General features: G+C 39.3%; 1 protein-coding gene across 10 annotated transcripts in view; it reads left to right on the top strand.

The window, feature by feature from the left end:
* The window catches only part of RASAL2 (RAS protein activator like 2), a 361,137-nt gene that overhangs the window by 190,180 nt on the left and 149,502 nt on the right, over positions 1 to 21,455 (top strand). For 9 of the 10 annotated variants that reach the window (XM_086694779.1, XM_086694784.1, XM_086694783.1 and 6 more), the window contains exon 3: positions 6,628 to 6,754. In XM_086694779.1, coding sequence (XP_086550905.1) covers positions 6,628 to 6,754 — 127 coding nt within the window. Of the gene's footprint in view, positions 1 to 3,911; positions 4,046 to 6,627; positions 6,755 to 21,455 lie in introns of those variants that run through there. The other variant, XM_086694788.1, reaches the window with a different exon arrangement.

Genomic DNA, 21,455 nt, shown 5'->3' with positions numbered 1-21,455 from the left:
CCTTCTACCTTTCACCCACACTATCATGAGAGGTATAACACTTCTCCTTGGAATTTCAAATTGAAGATTTAGAATTCATTGAAGCAAGGAGTTTAAGGAATTTCCTGCTAAAATTATCTGAAGATGCTGTTTAAAACCTTCATCAACTAATCACCAGGGTGTTGAGTGCTGTGTTCAAAAGATAATTAAGAGGTTCCATAAGGATTTAAACTGAATCCTAGGCCAGGCACTGCTGGAATGTGGGAGGACTATATTAGTCTAGTACCACTCATGTATTCAGTGTGTGGGATCTTTTAGTGCTCTCTCTTAACTCTGCATGTTTCCTGTCAGAAACGGGAACACGTCTGCTTGGGGGATATACATGGGAAGAGTGTTAAACACACTCCTTACCAATTTGAGACTATAACAGAAGGGTAGGTCTGGGAAGAATGCTGAAAGAGAATTCTGCCAGGAGTATCACCTTGAGAAATGACTCGTTGGTTCAGTAAATTGCTTCATGCAAATTGTGCCAAACAGACGCTGCTGATGTGTTATGAAATATACTTCCCTGCCCGGATGCCAGAAAAGGCCCCAGCTGGCTTGGCACCACCCCAGTTCAAAGAGGGCGTAGGAGGCCATTTGAATTCCATTTTGCTCCAAGAGATAAGGCCAAGTAAACGAGAGATTAGGGAGCTGAGGGAAGTGGCAGAGAGGACAATCGTGAACCCTTCAAGGTACAGCCAGTATAAAAATACAGAAGAAAGCTGAATTTGTGATTTCTTTCTTTCGGCAAAACCAAGTCATTAGGAAGAATAATTCCTATTATTCAGTTTCTACTTTCTGTATTTGCAATTTTTAAAGCTAGGAGCTAGCATATAAGCAGCAAGGTAGTAATAATGCAATTTTAAAATGTTTTAGAATATCTTTACTGCTTTTGAAAAGCAATATTTACACTCAGATATATTGATGAAAATAGCACTTAAGGCTTTGTGCAAACGGCTAAAAAAATAGCTAAAAAATCAACTATTAGTTGTCCTCTGGTAAACTACCCATAGCATATTTCATTCAGAATCATTTTCAGGTTATTCAGCAGATACATAATGTGCCCCTATATATGCATTCATTAGTTAGGAGTTACAAAGAATAAAACACTGTTCCTTCCTCTTTCTCCCCCATATCAAATTCAGTTGTGGAAATAAGACAAATAAGTTTTTAAAGTTTTTTTAATGTTTATTAATTTTTGAGAGAGAGACCAGAATGTGAGCAGGAGAGGAGCAGAAAGAGAGGGAGACACAGAATCTGAAGCAGGCTCCAGGCTCTGAGCTGTCAGCACAGTACCCCACACGGGGCTCAAACCCACAAACCGTGAGATCATGACCTGAGCCAGAGTCAGACACTTAACTGACTGAGCCACCCACGGGCCCCAATTTTTAAATATCATTTGATAAATAGCACAAGTAAATGGGGGTAGAATGAAAGAAAGAAATTCATTTACTCTAAAGGACTGTAATCTGTGTCATTAAAATGCTATTGGCAATGGGTAATTACCAAAGGAAGCTTATGAAAGAAAGGGATATGATCAAAGCTATGTGTTACGAATATTAATCTGTGGAATGTCTTGGAGGGAGAAGTAGGAAGAAGACAGACCCATAAAGTAACTACCATTCCTCTGGTCTAAAAGCTGGAATAGTTTCCCACTGCTTCCTGAATTATGCATGACCTGGTATTAAACCCCTCCCAATGCAATCATAATAAATTTTGGTTTTCTGTGTTCTACCACACTTCTAGAGGCTCTAGCTAAATTGGCCTTCTTCCTGTTCCAAAACAAAACAAAAGTTGTATGTTTACAATTTCTTGGCCAGTTTTTTCCTTTGCCTGATGTGGCCCCCATCTCTAGGTATCAAATATTCATTCATTCATTTGTGGGCTGGAGCTATTTTAGGGCTTGGCCATTGACTGGTAAGGTACAAGCTGTTGACTTACAGCTTACAGAATTAGTCGTTCAAATGCATAATTATAATTCAGTGTAATAGGTGCGGTGACAGAGCCAGAAGATGCTGTTGGAGGAACCTTGAGGAGGTGTACCTTACCCTCCTCTTAGGGACTTGGTAGAAGGGAGGATTTCTGGAGGAGGTAATGCCTGTCCTAAGCCTTAGGGTGACTAGGAGTTTGCTTGGCAGGTGTAGATAAGAAAGTAAGGAAAGATATTTCAGGCTGAGAGAACCAACTAAGCAAAGGTGCTGAACTACAAAATAGGGAATATATTAGGGAAGTGCAAGCAATTTGGTATTCCTAGAATGTAAAATCTGCATGAAGCTGGACACTCAGACAGTGGCCAGATTGTGGGAAGCCTGGTATACTGCCTTAGGGAGTTTGCACTTACTCTATAAGGTAGTAGTATTAAAACACTCTTTTAGCAGAATCCTTTCCTGGTGGAAAAGCTTATGCAGAAGCCCTATACGACAGATAAACTTGGAATTATGTGCCCCAGAAATGCTTTCTTTTGCTGTTAACATTATCTTGGTTTCCTGTACTTGACTATTTAATGTGTGTGTACTCTGACTGACATGGAAATTAATTCCTGTGTAATTCTAAACAAAATGAAAGGTGATTTGGCAGACAACATAGAGGTATATGTTACGTATATAACGTTTTCTAAGTAACCTGATTTGTTTGTCCCATGTTGCTCTTCATTGCCATGGATGATTTGGAACTAACAAAGAGGACTGAGAGTCAGAGATTCAGTTTGACTTTGTTATTAACATATCTTAGATACCTGAGAAGCCATTTACTCCTTACTGTGTTCTCCTTTCTCTTTGTAAAATGGAATGAATGAAAGCACTTACCCACCCACCTGCCTCCCCTGAGGAAAAAGAGCACTCAGAAGCACAGTATAAGGACGAAGAGGTGAAAAGAAAAAGTCCTCTAATTTTTTTTGGAACTAGGAAGAGATATAATATTTAAGGACTAATTCAGTGTCCTAAACAAGCAAGTGTGAACCAGTCAACTAAATTAGGGCAATCAGAAAGGACAAAATTGCTTTCCTAAAATTGACTTTGTAAAACTGATCCCTCTGGCTGTGTTCTGAGACTTGTGAACTCCAGCTTAGTTCATTTGAAGATACTTGGAATATGATCCCTCTAATTTTCAAAGAGTAGATCAATATGTTTTAAAAATTATTTTAGGTAAGGATCAATCGATAGTGCTGTAAAAGTAAAATATTGTTAAGATATGCAGGTTTAGAATAAAAGTCAACACTGTTCTCCCTCAAGTCCTGAATGAGAGGTAAAAATGCCCTAACCTTTCAGAGTGATACTGATGTGGAAATGTTGGGGTTTGGAGCCTACGGCCAATAAAGAATTGTTGAGAGGTCTTAGGTGCAAAAAGGCGGTTTTATTAAAGCCTGGGGACAGGACCTCTGGGTAGAAAGCTGCCCTGGGGTTGCGACGGGTGACTGATTATATTCCTTCAGGTTGGGAGTGGGTTCGGGACAGCACAGGCCTCCAAGATATTTTGGAAACAAGGTTTCGAGGATCCTGAGGGACCAGCTATCGTTAGGAAAAGGTCATTTATGACTGTGTAGTAAAAGCTCAGTCACGAGACCCTTCGGATGTGTATCAGTGGGCCGAATGCTTAGAGGATGATTGCCAACCTATATCTTGGGGGGTGGAGATAAAGGAAGTTTCCAAAGGAATTTTTGTATGTTAAAGTAGCCTTACGGGATCCTAGAAGCTGGCATAATGCTAAGCTGAGATTGCCTTTTGCCTCTTAGCAAAGTGTCATCATCGAGGCAGCTGAGTTTCTAAAGGAATGTCACTCTGCCTGTCTCAGTGGACTGTAAGTTGTTTTGTTTTGTTTAAGTTTATTTATTTATTTATTTGGAGATAGAAAAAGAGAGAGAGAGTGTGTGCGCTCAAGTGGGGAAAGGGCAGAGAGAGAGAGGAAGAGAGAGAATCCCAAGCAGGCTCCACGTGGGGCTCCATCAGACACCATGAGATCATGACCTGAGGCAAAATCAAGAGTCGGACGCTTAACTGACAGAGCCACTCGGGTGCCCCAATGGACTGTAAGTTGTAAGGAAATTTGATGTTTTTTCTTTTGCCTCTGTTTCCCACATCAGTACTTTGAATGGAATTTTCAATCATAGTTTAAGTTTCAAGAGTGGGAAATGAAGACTCTATATGAAAACTTTGAGAAAATAGTTGTGTGAGTGAGTTTTAGGCCCGTATAAGAAGTTTGATATATTTTATTTTTCTCTTCCTTAGTTATGTTAGAGACAAAGTATATGATAGTAGAAGCCATTTCTTTCTTTTTCCTGGATATGGCCTTTATAAATTTCTACAGAAAAGATCATAATGGGTCATTCCTTCCTAAAATATAAAAACAACTACTGTCTTTTTTCTGTGAGGCTTAGGCCTTCATTGTTTCAGGTAACAAGTATTTTTAGAGCTAGAACAAAAATAGTTGTGTTTATTTATGTTCGTCTCTTTGTTCAAAGACTCAAACTATTTTTCCCCATTCTATCCTGCTTTGAAGGCAGGTAGAGGACACATCTTTGCCTTTCTTACTCAGAGGAAGTTATCTGACTTCTTGGTACTGCTACTCTTTTAATTATTTAAGTAGAGATAATTAATTTCCATCCTGAAAGGGATGGATGGATGATTTAGATTACTGTCTGTAAAGTCTTATATTACAGAGGACTTTTGACTTTTGGAAGAGCTCATGTCCTTATTGATGAAATTATTTGGTCTCCCCTTATTTTTTTAGAATTTTTCTTAATTCTGCCTTGTGGTTTCCCGATGCCATAGTTTTATGGTCATGAGGGAATGGGGAACTTGGGGTCCTTTAAAGAGTGTTCAGACTTTTAGTTCCTATGAAGACATTAGGACTTGGCTCTTCAGATTCTCAGTAACACCGAGAGTTTCCCTTGCTGTCATCCCTTTGACCCCAGGCAGAGGAGTTGGGTTACCGAGGTGAGGCAGAAGGCATATAAAGTTAAGCATATAAAGTTAAGCCTGTATCTATCCCGACTCGGCTGGATCAGTTGATGTGTCCACTGTAATCATTTGGAGAAATAAATTATTCCTCACCTGTAAAAGGGGATGATGATAATAATGTCTCCCTCATAATGTCACACAGGTAAATCCCTTAGCTTTGCACAAAGTAAGAGCTCAATGCTAATCATTATTACTGAATTTTGTTGAAATTTCAGTATTGGAGCCAGACGAAATTAGAAACTGTGCTCAATTACTGACGTGTTTTGCCAAACTATTTAAGATGTTACCAATATTATTGTTGATTCTGATAAAGGTTCCTGGTAAAATATCTTTGTGAAAAAGCTTTTGCCCTCTGCCAGTAAACAAAAATGATTTGATCTTTTAGCATGTTACCAAAAAAAAGGGGGGCGGGGGGACTTGGAGTCATCCTGTAACTCTACAATGATGACCTGTGAGTACGTTTTAAAACAGTTATTGGGGGGGCGCCTGGGTGGCGCAGTCGGTTAAGCGTCCGACTTCAGCCAGGTCACGATCTCGCGGTCCGTGAGTTCGAGCCCCGCGTCGGGCTCTGGGCTGATGGCTTGGAGCCTGTTTCCGATTCTGTGTCTCCCTCTCTCTCTGCCCCTCCCCTGTTCATGCTCTGTCTCTCTCTGTCCCAAAAATAAATAAAAAAAAAAAAAAAAAAAAAAAACGTTGAAAAAAAATAAAACAGTTATTGGGGAGCGCCTGGGTGGCTCAGTCGTTTAAGCGTCTGACTTCAGCTCAGGTCATGATCTCGCGATCTGTGAGTTCGAGCCCCGCGTCGGGCTCTGGGCTGATGGCTCAGAGCCTGGAGCCTGCTTCCGATTCTGTGTCTTCCTCTCTCTCTGCCCCTCCCCCGTTCATGCTCTGTCTCTCTCTGTCTCAAAAATAAATAAAACGTTAAAAAAAAATTTAAAATAAAATAAAATAAAATAAAACAGTTATTGGTATTAGAGATCTTTTGTACCTTTCATAGTTCTTATTCCACATGTGCAAACAACACTTGATAGATCCCTGAAATTAGGCCAGAAAGAAAATTTTTAGGGTTTTAATAATGAATCTCACTTTGAGAAGAAAATATGCCATTTGATATAGGTATCTATGCAAGTTTCCAGTGAAATGTGTTTTATTAACTGTCTCTAAATGCTTAATTGCAAAATTGAAGAAAATCTGGTGATTTTACTATTTTTATCTAACAAAACCTTCTTTAAATTGAGTTTTGGAGCTAATTCTTTCTGGCCGGCTTTTATTTCTGTTTACCTTATTGAGCATTGGTCAGAAGAATTGGAGCTTGTGAACTATCTTCTGATAATAAAAGAGTCTTTGTGTGGGTGTTTTGTTTTCTGAGCACCCAAAACAGGTACACACCTGGATATGACTTGTGCGGACTTCAGGTAAAGCTCATTTACATACTCACCTTTCCTGATCTTTCAGGTTCCTTTTTAAAGAAAAACTTCCTCACAGGGGGTGGGTAATGTCTTATAGTTGGAAATACTTGCTTTCTACATTTTGCCTACTTTGCTCTAATGATTATGAACTCCTATCTTTATTAGCTAAAAATATTCAGCGTGAAGGTAGCTATGGCAAGTTCACTATTGAGTTTCACGTCTTTTGTCTTTTGGTTAACTAGATACCTGTGGAGGGAGGACAGGAGCAGCAGACAGATTCCACCAAAGGGCGATGCCTGAGGAGAACCGTCAGTGTCCCTTCCGAGGGCCAGTTTCCTGAGTACCCACCAGAGGGCGCCACTAAACTGGGTAAGCTAGTAAAAGGAAACCATTCCCAGCTTTTATCCGGTAGTTTATGGGCTTGTTATTGAGTGTTAGAATAACACAAAACATCCAGCTTTTCCTGTTCAGTGAGCGTGTTGAAATACAGTATGTTCACACAGAGTTAGTGGTCATTAGAAAGTTCTGTTTTTTGCTACCAAGTGGCAGCAAAGTTATTTTACAGAGCTAAAATTTATCTGAGTGCTAGGACCACAGGCCTAGGCAGAATGTTGTTTCTGAGTTTACTCCTTGGCTTCACATTTTGAAAGAGCATTAAGTGATCTTGTTGAAGCACTGAGATTCATTGGGGAGCCAGTATTGTGTGGAACCTTGGTGTTGAGTGGTTTGTGTCCTGTTCACACAGCTACTGATGTTGCCTTATGTAATGTTGGATCAGGCTAATTTAGCTGAGCTAATTTTACATGTCCCACGTAAGTTATATTCATGGTTGGAGTGGGTGACAGTAGGGAGAAATGGAAAAAAGAAACTCGCTTGAGTTGTTATGCACAAAAGAATTACTGTCAATATCAAAACAACCCTTGCCCTGTTTCCTACCAAGTGTATTCTGTTTGATGTTTTGTGTGCTCACCAGTAGATATGTAGATTATTAGACAGGTCAGGTGATTCTAAGGAAACATAATTAAGATGATATAAAATAACAAAAGAATGTGAAAAGTAGGGAATGCTTTGGTGCTTTGTATTGTTGTATTATTATTTGCTTAGTGAACCTAGACGTTAAGTCATAGGCATTTGATGGGTAGATATACAGAATCATTTCTTGTCTCTATGTTGTACAATATGGATAATTCTGTGATTTTGGTTGTATTTTTGAAAATCAGGATTTGGTTTTTTGGTTTGTTTTTGCCTTTTTCTTCATTTCTCTTCATTTTCTACATGGAACTCAGAATTCTTGCTCAGAATCTGGATCCTTTATTTATCGTTATTTTTTTTTAATCCTGTAACAGTTGTTGCTTTTCTAAAAATTAGGTGAGCAAACACTTTTCTTCAAGGAGTCACACTTGAAGAAATCAAGATTTCCTTTCATCTTATTTCCACTGTACTTCTTTAGCATGTGTTCAAACCAGTTTAAATGTGAGCCTAAATTACATTGCAAACCTGTCTGGGTGTAACCATTTTATAGTTTATTTATATTTCACGTACAGGTCCTATGTGGCTTGGACTGGCTCAGCGTCACCTTCTTCAGCCTCTTGCTGTCGTTATGTGTAATGTTATGTTGATGACTGTCTTTGCCATTTCTCCATGAACCTTTGGCTGTTCAAGCTTTGACCTACAAAAGTCACTTAATTTTGAAGAAGTGTAATCACAGTCTCAAATGTTATTACAATTTTATAGAAGAGAAAACTATATAATAATTCTTAAAAAGTCTCCACCATTCCAGGTTCTGATCCCAAAGATAAACTCAGATGAGTGGCCAAGGTGTCTAGTCCAGAGCCAACCCTCTACCTCTGCCCTTGACTACAAGTGTGGTAGCCATCTAGACTCATGGCGTCCATAATCATTTTCGGAGTGGATGTCCTCAATTAGCACTGAAAGCTATTGCTTATAAGCACCAGAGGGGAAAAGGCTACTTTTACAGTCATTCTTCCTTACCTTTCTGTTTAATGTTGAATTAGATAATTATTCTGTTCTGTTTTTGTCTCCTAGTGATTTGTCTTTAGGCAAAATTTTCTGCTGTCACATAGTTAACTGAGTGATTGCTGTATATGTAACATTCTGTGCCAGTCACTAAGAATGAAAAAAGATGTAAGATAAGATTTCTGCCTTTAGAAGATTCTTATGTAGTTAAGAAGATAGATTATTGATGACTAATCACAGTACATGTTATTACTGTGACATATTGTGTGGCTTTTATTTTTTGTTTTTTAAAAACCTTTCATTTATGCAGCAAATAGTTACTGAGTGAAAACTATGTGCCAGATGCTGGTCTAGGCCCTCAAAATATAGCAGTGAAAAATTAGGCAAAAATGTGTCCTTTTGTGGAGCTTACATTCTATTGAGGAGTGACAGACACTAAGCAAGAGTAATAAATGGACTATCTACTGTGCTAGATGGTGATAAGTACAAAGAAAAAAATAAAGTAGGGAATGGGGATAGGAATGGCAAGGAAGTGTAATTTTAGCTATGGTGACCAAGGAATGCCTCTTGTTGAGTGACATTTGAGTACAGATCTGATAAAATAATGACTGTTAAGCATATAGATACTTGACAGTGAGAGGTTCCACCCAGAGGAATGGCTGGCATAATGCAGGACTATGCTTGGGCTGTTGTAGGAGCAGCACACGTGCCAGTGAGGCTGACACGGATGAGCAGGGGGAGAGTGGTAGGAGATGACATCACTGAGCCCTTTGGCAAGCAGGTCACGATGGTCTTGTGGGTCATCATAAGGGCGTTGGCTTCTACTCTGTGAGATGGGGAACTCTTGACTTCCAACCGAATCTGCTTGTTGGATTGGATATGGGAAGTAAGAAACAGAAGAGTGAAGGATTTTGGTTAGAGCAGCTAGAGGAATCAGGTTGTTATTTTTTTTAATGGGAAAGACTGGGAGAAACCCACTTGAAAGTGGGATTGACTGGGAGTTCAATTTTGGACGTACTGAGTTTGAGAGTCTTGTTAGACACCCAAGTGGAAATATGTGAGTCTGGAAATCAAGAGAGGGAGGTACGGATTGGACACAGAAATGTAGTCCTTTGGGGGCACCTGGGTGGCTCAGTTGGTTAAGGGTCTGACTCTTGATTTTGGCTCAGATTATAATCTCACGGTTTGTGAGACCGAGTACCGCACCAGGCTCTGTGCTGACATCGTAGACTCTGCTTAGGATTCTTGCTGTCCCTCTCTCTCTGCCCCACCCCACCCCCAAAATAAATAAGTAAGTGTAAAAAAAAAAGAAAAAAAGAAGGAAATTGTAGACCTTTAGCAAATAGATGGTATTCACAACCATGAAGTTAAATGAAATCACTAGGGAAATGGGTGTAGGTAGAAGAGAGAAGTCCAAGACTCAGCCCTGGAACAACACTTAGAGGTTAGGAAGATGAGGAGGCCCTGGCAAAGGACAGGCCAGAAAGGAAGAATGAAAATCCAGAATTTTGCCTCCAAATAAGGCAGCTGAGTCAAGTGTGAATGGGGAAACCCTTCTGGTTTTACATGGTTCTTACACTTGGCAAACTAGATTCTCTTTATTCTTCTCCAGTAGAGGAATCCCAAACACTGATCAGTTTGTGCAGATACCATGTAAAATCATGGTATACATTTTGATTTCAGGTATGAGGTCGTCATCTATGGAGAAATGCCCACTCGTGGAAAACATGCGCTTTTTACTCTACTGCAGAGAATGTAGGACAGAAAGGAGCTCTCTGAATGTACAGGGTCTGTGAAGAATTTATGGTGGCTTCCAGCTTACTGTGCGTCACAGATTTCAGACTGGTTAAAAAACTTGTGAATGTAAAAGGATGGGAAGGCCCATATTTGTGTCTCACACCTAGTTTAACATGAGCACATTTACGCTGGTGAGAACCTAATAGGTGTCAAAAAGTTAGCAAAAAAAAAAAGTGTGCATGGGTGTGGAGCAGCAGAGTGGGAAGTGGCCAGCAGAGAAAGTACTTCTCACTCGGTACTTCTCCGACTCTCGCATTCAGCACTTTACAGATCACCCAAGATACTAAAATGTATATGTACACTGGCATTTGAGTCAGGTTTTGATACACCAAATTCTTGCCCACTGAAACCGCGACGTTTTCTTAAGGCATATGAACATCGCGTCTAAAGCACACATCTCCAGATTTAGAAAACCTAGGAAAAACTACTTACCCCTGGTGACAATATCCAGATTTTAATTTATTCATCAAAAAAGGAGTTTTCAAATTCAAACAATGCAAAGCAATGATTTGCTGAATTTTCAGAAGGAAATTATTTCTTCTGACAGTAGGGTCTTTGCATACTGACAATATCGGGAGGTGTGTAAATCAACCGCATGAGCTAGAACTAGTAAATATTTGATTTTCAAGATTAATTTTCAATATTAAAGGTAACCTACATGAATTCAACTTTAAAAAGCCATCAAGGGGCACCTGGGTGGCGCAGTCGGTTAAGCGTCCGACTTCAGCCAGGTCACGATCTCGCGGTCCGTGAGTTCGAGCCCCGCGTCAGGCTCTGGGCTGATGGCTCAGAGCCTGGAGCCTGTTTCCGATTCTGTGTCTCCCTCTCTCTCTGCCCCTTGCCCATTCATGCTCTGTCTCTCTCTGTCCCAAAAATAAAATAAACGTTGAAAAAAAAAAAAAAATTTAAAAAGCCATCAAATACCATCAAATAAGAACAGTGTGAAGTAGGGGGAAGGGGAAAGCTGAGCGGGAGACAGCATTTTTGTGAAGTGTACATTTATGGAAGGAAGTTGTCTACCCCTGCATGTTGTCTACTGCCTGGCTGGTGGAGGGCACATCAGTGAATCGGGAACTCCGTCCGTTCTGTTTGTAGCATTTCTCGGACAGATTCAAAGCCTTACAAGTGGTGACTGAAAGCTGCAGAGCCTCATGCCTCTATTTTGTTATACTATGATAAAAGCTTATAGTTACCCTATGGTCTTACTTACAGAATCTCTGGATTTTTAAAAACCTGTGCCTGTGATAAGTAAGTCTGTTTCATTATCATGAAGTCCTCAAAACCCAGAAGCATTTGATAGATATACCTATAATTATAATTTAACATCGTATGTCTTTCATACATAGTACCAAACTTTGGGAAAGAATGTATGAAAAATCTTGTAGGGGCAAAGTTAGCTGTCCAAAATTTTAATATTTATGTAAATGAAGGAGTCAAAAAATTTAACATGCTTCACCAAAGAAAGGAACCAAATTGAAAAATCTTTGGGGAACAGCCAACCTTCTGTCTACGGAGTGCTAAGTTTATTAACCTAAGTGATAAAAATTTAGGAAACTTTGAAGAAAATTACTATTAAAGCAGAATATCCTCTCCAGGTCATTTATAAAATTATTATAAAAGTTAACTCTTTTAATCAAAATTATCAGAGGCTACTGATTGTTCAAACCTTAGCTTTAACCCTGACCTTCTCTGTTAAAGTAGCCTCAGGCCTAATTCTATGTATAAGCTAATAATGACTCTCTCTTTATTTGCAAGACATTATAAGAAGTATCTAGGTAACTCACGAGGTATTTTCAAGGTGCTAAAATCTTCTATAAATATACAGGGTGGTAATAATAATATTGAAAGAAGGATATGTGAGTAATGAAGATTTTATATTACCAAAAAATTCCTTCCATTTTTCAAGTAATGGAATAAAAAATTCTAAGTAATTCCTATGTATGATAATATTCAATATTTAGATCAGCTAATATTAAACATATATGAAATATATAATTTATATAATATTAAATAGCATATATATATTTATAAAATCAACAGAAGCAGATCTTGTGCTTTAAAGTAACATAAGTTGACTAATATTAAACATTTATATATATTATATGTATATAATATATAATAGGGCATAATATAATAAGTGATAAATTGATAATATTTTTATATATGTATACAAAAATAGAGGCAGATCTTGCACTTCAGGGAAATATATACAAATGATCAAAAGTTATGAAAAAGAATCAGTAGCCTGATATTTTTAGCTCTAAAAGTAGAGTCCAATGGATAATGGCAGCCCATGGTTTTCTTTGAAGTGTCCTAATATGTAAACTAAGACCATTTCACCATCATCTAATACGTAAGCTCATGCTAAGTCAGCTGCAGAATATCTGACCTTTATACTTGTGTTCTATAATTTCTCTTTTTTTAAGTTTATTTATTTATTTTGACAGAAAGAGAGAGAGAGAGGGAGAGAAAATGGGAGGGCGGGGGAGGGAGAGAAGATCCGAAGCAGGCTCCCTGCTAACAGCAGAGAGTCTCATGCGGGGCTTGAACTCATGAACCATGAGATCATGACCTGAGCTGAAATCAGAAGCTCAAGTGACTGAGCCGCCCAGGTGCCCTGTATTCTTTAATTTCTAGATTTCAGTGATACATAAGTCATTTGAGGACAGGTCAAGTGAACTCAAGGATTATCAAAACTATTATGGATAATTAAAGTAGAAAACCCTGGAATAATGTCCTTTGAAGCTGTTTGTTGGGTAGTTTTGAGTTTTCTTAAAAACCATGAGCCAATATATATAATTCTTTGAGATCTGTAAGATTCTGTAAGATACACGTGCTAATACTGATAATATTCTAGCAGAATGGGCTTGAATCTAGGTTAAAATAGCCACATACAGTCAATTCTGTAATGTGACATGTGTTTCTAAAAATCACGGAGCTATGCAGAATTGTACAATAACAATCACAAGTCTTATGGCGAAAAGGGGATTGAGGGCGCTGTATTCAAAAACTTGGTCAATGACAAAAAAGAACAGGAAGTAAAAATGGTAGCACATTTTTACAAGTGTTAAATGGTTGCGAAATACATAAATACTACAATAAATATAGTACTTTACCTTGAAAAAAATCTGGGAAATTTACTTTGTGGTCGTGGGCATCGGACTAGTTTGTGTGTCTACTATGAGACGTTTTTTTTGAAATTGAATAGAAGACATCGTGACACAAGATACGGATGAGTGTGGCTCGTAGCATGTGCAGTGAAGTGAGGTGGCTGGCAGGTGTTGAGTTATGCATGCGTGTGAGCATGTTGTGTTTTCGTACATGGCTTGGTTCAGCCGGGTGCCATGTTCTTTGTTCACGTGGTGTTTCTCACAGATGAAATCATGCATAAGCAAACCAAAAAATTCACGTAACAGATCGTGCCCTATTATGTTACTTGTGATGTAATATTCATGTTTTCAAAGCAAGCCCTGTAACAGAACTGACTTGACTACCCGGCTCAATCAGGTTTGTCACTTAGAAAGAAGTAGCTTGCATTTGTTAGTCTACTGAATTTCAAACCGTCAGTTACTTTTGAACACATTCCTAAATTTCTTTTTGAAGTTATTTAGAACTCAAAACTAGCACAAATGAAAGGAAAACTAGTCCTCAAGTTCTCAAGCTAACCTCCCAAACCCCATTTTTATTTTACTCTTATGAGCTAGATTGACTGGTTGATTGATTTGAGCTAGGTGTAGACTAGCAGTGTCTTCTCTGAGGAAACCGGTTCTCAGTTCTAAGTCAAGGCGCCAGATCTCAGTTCTTTCTAACTTGTAAATGCGAGTTTGGATTCCCGATTTGCTCTTTTATCTTCCTCCCCATCTTCATCCTGGCCCCCTTGAGATTTGTTTGATGCTGTGAAAGGTGGCGCCAAGGTTGCAATTGCCTGACCAGTGCCCTGTGTCATTTGTCTTTGATTTGTAGCTATTTCATAAAGCTTCCAGCAGATGGCAGTAAAGTTCCTAAACGAAGGCTTCCTTTCCTGATTCGTGTAGGTCTTTTGTACAGGCTGTTGTCAGGGTTGTTGTAAAACGGAAGACCTGGGGAAGGAGACACCGTGAAGGAAGTCAACATGGAGCTATAGGCCAGCTCCTTGCTAGATTTATTACAAAGCTGTATTCTATGTCTTAATATTTAAGTTAGTCTAACAAACTTTTTAAAAAAATACATCTAAATAAAATATGTTCTAGGCTTAAACCTTGACTGTATGTTTGTAACACATTTTGTAACAGTCTGGAATTGCAGGCTAGAATTTTCAAATTTGGTCCCATATCATGAGAGGCCCCACAAACATACAGCTCGGTACCACCCAGCCTGTACCTTCGAGCTCTTAGGAGATCCTTGCCCGAGAGCACCAGAGTAGAGTCCTCTAAAATGTGATGCCCACGTGAGGGGCCCCTTTTGACTGACTAGTCCCAATGCAGTGTTAGTCATAGCACATCACTATGGTGTTTGGAGAGTAGAGTGGGAAGGAGGAATGCATGGCTTAAAGAATCAGGAATGGTTTTTAGATTCAGCCTGGACTTCTAGGGAGAAAAAAGGTGGTTTGAACCTGAGCATCTATTCCTTCCAGAAACCCCACTATAACTATATAGTAAGGGGATTTTCTTTTAAAGACATGGTCCTTCAAGGATACGGAGAATGAGAAAGAAGAAAGCAAGCCCGCAAAATAATAATAACAACAATAACAATAATAAATTGAAAGCTGAAAAGCAAATGGAGCATGGTACATAACCTAGCCGCCTTGGGAAAGCCAAATCTTAGACTGTCAGTGAAGAAAGCTAAGAAGGAACCTGATTTTTACTACAGAATCTTCAAATCACTTAGGAATTGATGACAGGAGCATATAGAGTAGATCCCCTATCTTTTCCTCTTCCCCAGTCCACTAAACAATTGCTTTTCCCACCCCTACCTGTATTCTATTCTAAGACTGCAGGTTAATTCTCTGGAGGAAAGAAACTATTGGTGTATTGGGGCACACCAGGCAAAATTGAGAGCACAGAACACTTTACCAAATACAAGGAAACTAAGTGAACATCTGCAGACTGAATGCTGGGCTCCTCTACCTATCTTTCCTCACTTGCCTTTACCCTCCAGGCAGGAGACAAGAAGAATATTATTTGGGGTGTTTAACCCACTCAGGAGGAAAGATCTCAAGATACTAACATTCCCAAGACTAGTAGAGATCTGAAGAAAAGCCTCTAGCATGAAAGAGAGAAACCAAAACAAACAAAAGAAAAAAAGAAACCCGGAGGAACAGAGACAGGCAGGGAATAGAAAACTTAAAGAAAAACATCGCTATCAGACAGATAAAATATTGCGTACATGAGACAAGAACTGAGTGTTATACAAAGCCAAAGAGTTGCCATGTGCTAAAAAAATTGTCACAGAATTAAACTCAATAGAAGGATTGGAAAATGAAAATGAGGATATAGCCCAGAAAGTAGAGGGGGGGAAAAAAGATAAAATAGAGTGCCAGTCAAAACAATGAGTTCCAAAAAAAGAAAAGCAAGGGAAGGAAATCATTAGCAAAATAATTCAAGAAAATTTCTCATAACTGCAAATAGGAGTTTCCAGATTGAAAGAGCTTACCGAGTGCCTATGGCAAAGCACATTTTTGGGAAATTTCAATTTGTTTTTGGTCACATAGAGACAGTCTTATAAATTTGCAAAGAAAGGACAGATTACATATTTAGGATCAGATATCAGAATGGCATGAGGCTTCATATCAGCAACATCAGAAGCTAGGAAAAAAATGAGCAATGCCCTCAAACTTCTGAAGGAAAATTACTTCCAATTTGGAATTCTATGTTTAGCTATTAGCCACTAATTACACATGAGAATAAAATAGACATTTTCAGGGGCGCCTGGGTGGCTCAGTCGGTTAAACGGCTGACTTCGGCTCAGGTCATGATCTCGCGGTCCGTGAGTTCGAGCCCCGCGTCGGGCTCTGTGCTGACAGCTCAGAGCCTGGAGCCTGTGTCTCCCTCTCTCTGACCCTCCCCCGTTCATGCTCTGTCTCTCTCTGTCTCAAAAATAAATAAACGTTAAAAAAAAATTTTTAAACAGACATTTTCAGACATCAAGATTTAAACAAAAAATTTACCTCCTACACATCATTTCTCCTAGAGCTAATGAAACCTATTCTTCCCCAAGAGTGAGCAGGATGTGGGATAAAGGCTGGGAGATCCAACACGAGGGGAGAAGACAAAGGGCCCCACAGGAGAACGTGCTAGAGAGAACGGAGGGTGACAACTCCATAGTGTCTATAGAATGAGGACAAGCAGTTCAGACCGCAGCGGTCAAAAGGCTATCGTGAAGACTTCTCCAAGAAGACAAAATTGATACAGTAGAATGAATTGAAACAACGAATTGAGGATTGAAGCAAATTTGGGATTGAATTAATAATAATAAGCACATAGAAATTTAAATAAATGAATAATCAGGCAACAGCTTTAGGAGACACAAAAATGTAGTTCAGTGCACAGAGAATGCTTGTATAGCACCTTCTACACGTTAGGTACTTTGTATATGTTAATTTTTTAATCTTTGTAAACCCACAAGGTACTGTTTTACACGTAAGGAAGGTGAGGCATAGTGAGGATAAGTAACTTGTCTAAATACCTAAGCAGCTGGTCAATGGCAAAGGTAGGATTTGAACCCAGGCAGTCTGCCTTCAGGAACTCTGCCCTTGACCACGGTGCTGTGTTATGCATCAGGTTCACTGTGTGGCTGCATTGACTACATACGTAGTCCCGGTATTGCTTTTCCTTACCAAAATTACTATGGAACCAAATAGGGACCATGAGAAGGTAGGAGGTGTCAGGGTACCTGCTGGGGTAGGAGGAAAGAATCAACTTCTCATCTTCATAGTGGAAAATCAAAAGATAATGTCTAAAATGGGAAAAAAAAAACTGTACATATCAGTACAGCTATTTTATTTAAGATTTGATGGTAACTCCCAAAAGAATTGGCTAAGAAAGATGAAAGTTGTTGTTCCTGGGGAAGGAAAAGTGTTAGAAGAGGGGATTGCTGTTTGTGTTAACAAGTCCCATAAAACTAGGAGACCCTAAACTATGTGCATATATTGTTTTATTAACATAAAAATTTTAAAAACAGGGGAAGGCATATACAGTTAACAAAAAAGAAAATTAATATGCCATTTAAACACAAGGAAAAGGTACTATTCCTCATTTCTAATCAATAAAAGCAAATTAAAGTTACAATGAGCTGCCAGTTTTTACCTATGAGATTAGCAAGTATAAATATGTTTGTTTTGGACGGAGAGGAGGAAACAAACATTCTAGTCCATTAATGCCAAATTGTTTCTGTAGAGGGCAGCCTCGGCAGGATGCATTTTGGCAAAAATGCAATCTAACCTCTTAAGAATTTGTCCCACACCTCTACTCACATAGTCATTGCAATTGCACCATTGCTTATAATAACACAAGAGCAGACCAACCAAAATATCCATCCATAGGAGATGATTTCAATGAATTCTGCTAAATCTGCATGATATACCACTATGCATGCATCTATCAAAAAGAAAGTAGTTCCACGTGTAGTAATTTGAAGCAATTTCCAAGATACGTTGTTAGGGGGCGGGGCAAGGTGGGGGGCAAGTGCAGAAATGTTTGTGTATATTATACTTTGATTTATGTAAAAAGTGCCATGTGCGTATAAGCATGTGTGAGTGTATATGAGTGTGTGCGTGTGTGTGTGTGTGTGTGCGTGCGCGGGGGCATAACTCTAGAACTATACAGAAGAAGCCCTTAGCAGTGGGTGCTTCTGAGGAGAAAACTGGAGACCTGGTGGATCAGAATGTGAGGGAGACGAACTCGTCACTATCTGACCCTTTTTTAACCTTTCACCTTTTAATCAAATGAAGGTTAATATTCTTAAAGAGTAATAATGGTGGAAATACTTGTAACTTTAATAATTGGATAGAGCAGGGGAGGGGGAAATGGAAAGAAGAAACCTACCTTCCTAAAGGGACATTTCAGTTCTTTTTTTTTTTTTTTTTTTAATGTTTATTTATTTTTGAGAGAGACAGAGACAGAAGGCAAGTGGGTTAGGGGCGGAGAGAGAGGGAGATACAGAATCCAAAGACAGGTTCCAGGCTCTGAGCTAGCTGTTAGCACAGAGCCCGACACAGGGCTCAAACCCACGAACTGCAAGATCATGACCTGAGCTGAAGTCGGACACTCAATCGACTGAGCCACCCAGGCGCCCCAGTACATTTCAGTTCTTTATGTTGAATTTCAAAAACAGAGAAAATGAATTAAAAATGAATTAAAATCCAGGACAGTTAACTGGAAGGGTATGTTATATTGGTGCCAATCAACGAGTTTCGCATTACTAAAATACACTGCTGTGAAATCAGCTGGATTTCATCTCACTCACCCGTCATGAATTTGTAGCGGGGCGTTAAACTGACCGTTATAACAGGTTCGTTTTTATTTATCTGCAGTAAACAAGAGAAATTGACTCTGATTAAAGAAGACTAGAAGCTCTTTGACATTTTTATGTTAGATGATTATTATCTAATAGATTATAAAAGTAACCTCTATTGGATTTTTTCAGGAATGTTAAAAAGGATATTTCTTCTCTTTACCTCTTTGTTAAATAAAACTTAACTGAAGTAATGCTGGGGAACAAGTTTTCTGTGGATCATAAATGCTGTGCCTATGATTTAATGTAATCATTTTTGTTTATATTGCTTTGGGCAAATTTAAAACTCAAAGACCAGGATAGTAAAATATAGAAGAATTTGTTCTACACAGATCTCCTGTAGAGACCCTTTTCCCCTGTGAGAAGATCGGAAAATGTGTTTGTTTGTTTGTTTGTTTGTTTGTTTTGCCTTAGGAATATTATATTTCTTATAATGTTAGATAATGAAAATTCAGAGACTGTTAGTAAGAAAAATTGCTTGTAAGTAATTTTATTTTGTTTTATTTCACAGTTTTCCAAGTAGTATTAGCAATGAGCCTAATAAATTTTATTAGCCTAACAAAGTAATCCTTTTCCAGCTCTTAACATGCCCCCAGCTTCTCACTTCAGATTACAGATTTGCCAGCAACCAATACAGAAACTAAATAAAGGGAATATGAACTGCAGAGTTATTGGACAGCTGTTTTATTTCAAACCTCTATTTTATGAATCCAGATGACTTTCTACTGTTCTCCTGTTAGCCTCATGTTAAGATTTTATTTTTGCCCCCTAAATATTGGGAAAATTACTTTTTAGTGTTTCCACAATACTGGGGTTTGGTTTTTTTTTTTTTTTTTTTTTGCTGAGGTCCAGCATGTATACTATTTTTCTGTGAACTAAAGCAAGTTTCCATGCTTATTCAATACTAGTTATACCATCCTATTTGATTTGAGGTGATAGGCGTCATAGGTAATACTTTATGACTAAAACCAGCTTCCTTCCACTTTGTAACTAATTCATAAAATCGACTCCGTTTAGGAGCCAGAAAAGTTAAAACCAGACCAGATAGCATCCCAGTTGCTGCCAGTTGTTGTCCTCCACTGATGCAGTTAGCATCCTTCTCAAGTAACAGGCACATTCTAAGTTTTTAATATATTAGCTGGTTCTAGAACTGAATATAAAAGTTAGGTCACTCTAGGGCTATGTCAGTTTTTTATCAACCTTTTCTAAAAAGTAGTTTATCTGTGCTCACTGCCTAATTGTTTTTTCTGTACCTTGATATCTGGCTTCATCTGTCACTGAAATTTGCCCCCGTATCAGAGGTGTGATAATAAATTCCACCACTGCAGTCGGCTTTAGCCCCTCTCTTCAGTCTGTAATGATTGGCTCTTCTACCCACGTTCATGCTACCCTTTCTTTTTTTTTTTTTTTTTTTAATGTTTTTATTTATTTTTGAGAGAGAGAGAGAATGGGTGAGCGAGCAGGGGAGAGACAGAGGATCCGAAGAAGGTTCCACGCTGACTGCAGCGAGCCCATGTGGGGCTCAAACTCACAAACCGCGAGATCATGACCTGAGGCAAAGTTGGACACTCAACCAACTGAGCCGCCCAGGCGCCCCTTTGCTCCCCTTTCTTGACTTGTATAACTTTTGTTTGTTATTTTCCTCACTGTACTTCCTCTCTCCCGCTTGTACGTGTGAATATCTGAAGTGCGGATACCTGCTTCACTTGCCTTGTCCATTCTCTGTAGATGATGTCACCTCTTTACCAGAATGTTCGCCCCTGAAGCCATTATCTGTCTGTAGTTCCCCTCTTCGTTCCCTCTCTTGCCTCCCCAGAACCTTGTTCTCGTGGGACTGCAGAACCACCGTCCTTCTAGTCCTTCTAACTTTATGTTGCCCATTTGTTTCCACCTGAGTATCTTAGTAATTACCCTCTGTCTCTTCTTAATTCTTCTTTTTTCCTTCTAGATTACTCATTTCACTGCTTGACATTTTCTCCTTTTTTTGAAAAATGTTTTTATTTATTTTTGAGAGAGTGCAAGTGGGAGGGGGGCGTGGTGCAGAGAGAGAATGGGGCAGAGGATCTGAAGCGGGCTCTGTGCTGACAGCAGTGAGCCCGTGTGGGGCTCAAGCCCATGAACCGTGAGGTCACGATCTGAGCTGAAGTTGAACGCTCGACTGAGCTACCCAGGCACCCCAGCATTATCTTCTTTTTTATTATTATTAAAAATAATTTTTTTTTAACATTTATTCATTGTTGAGAGACAGAGTGCAAGCAGGGGAGGGGCAGAGAGAGGGAGACAGAGAATCTGAAGCAGGCTCCAGGCTCTGAGCTGTCAGCACAGAACCCAACGTGGGTCCCCAACCCACGAACTGTGAGATCATGATCTGACCCGAAGTCCCATGCTTAACTGACTGAACCACCCAGGCCTCTTCCCCGGCATTATCTTCTTAAAGCACTAATCGAATCATGTTTGTTGAAACCTTTCTTAAACACCTTTACTGGATCTCCATTACCTACGGGATGAGGCCCAAATGTGCACTGGCACTAAACATCCTCTGTATTCTGACCCAGGCTTGGCTCTCCAACGCTGTCTTTCTTTACCCACCACCAACATCTGGGTTCTGGCCTCGTGGGCTGCTTCAGCTTCCCAGGTATTGTCATGCACATGGGCTTCTGCTCACATGGAGCCATCCACCTGGCATGTCTTGTGCTCTTCCACTCCACCCACCTCTTGTATGATAATCCTGGGGCTTGGCAATGTTTTTCTTCATTCCACCAATCAGAATCCACCAGCATTTATGTCCGATAAACAGCTCTTTTTG

Source organism: Puma concolor, chromosome E4, assembly GCF_028749965.1.
Source record: "Puma concolor isolate L17-30 chromosome E4, mPumCon1.1.hap2, whole genome shotgun sequence".
Taxonomy (NCBI): Eukaryota; Metazoa; Chordata; class Mammalia; order Carnivora; family Felidae; genus Puma; species Puma concolor.
The sequence above is the reverse complement of the archived record's forward strand: the minus strand, read 5'-3'. Positions and strand labels throughout refer to the sequence as shown.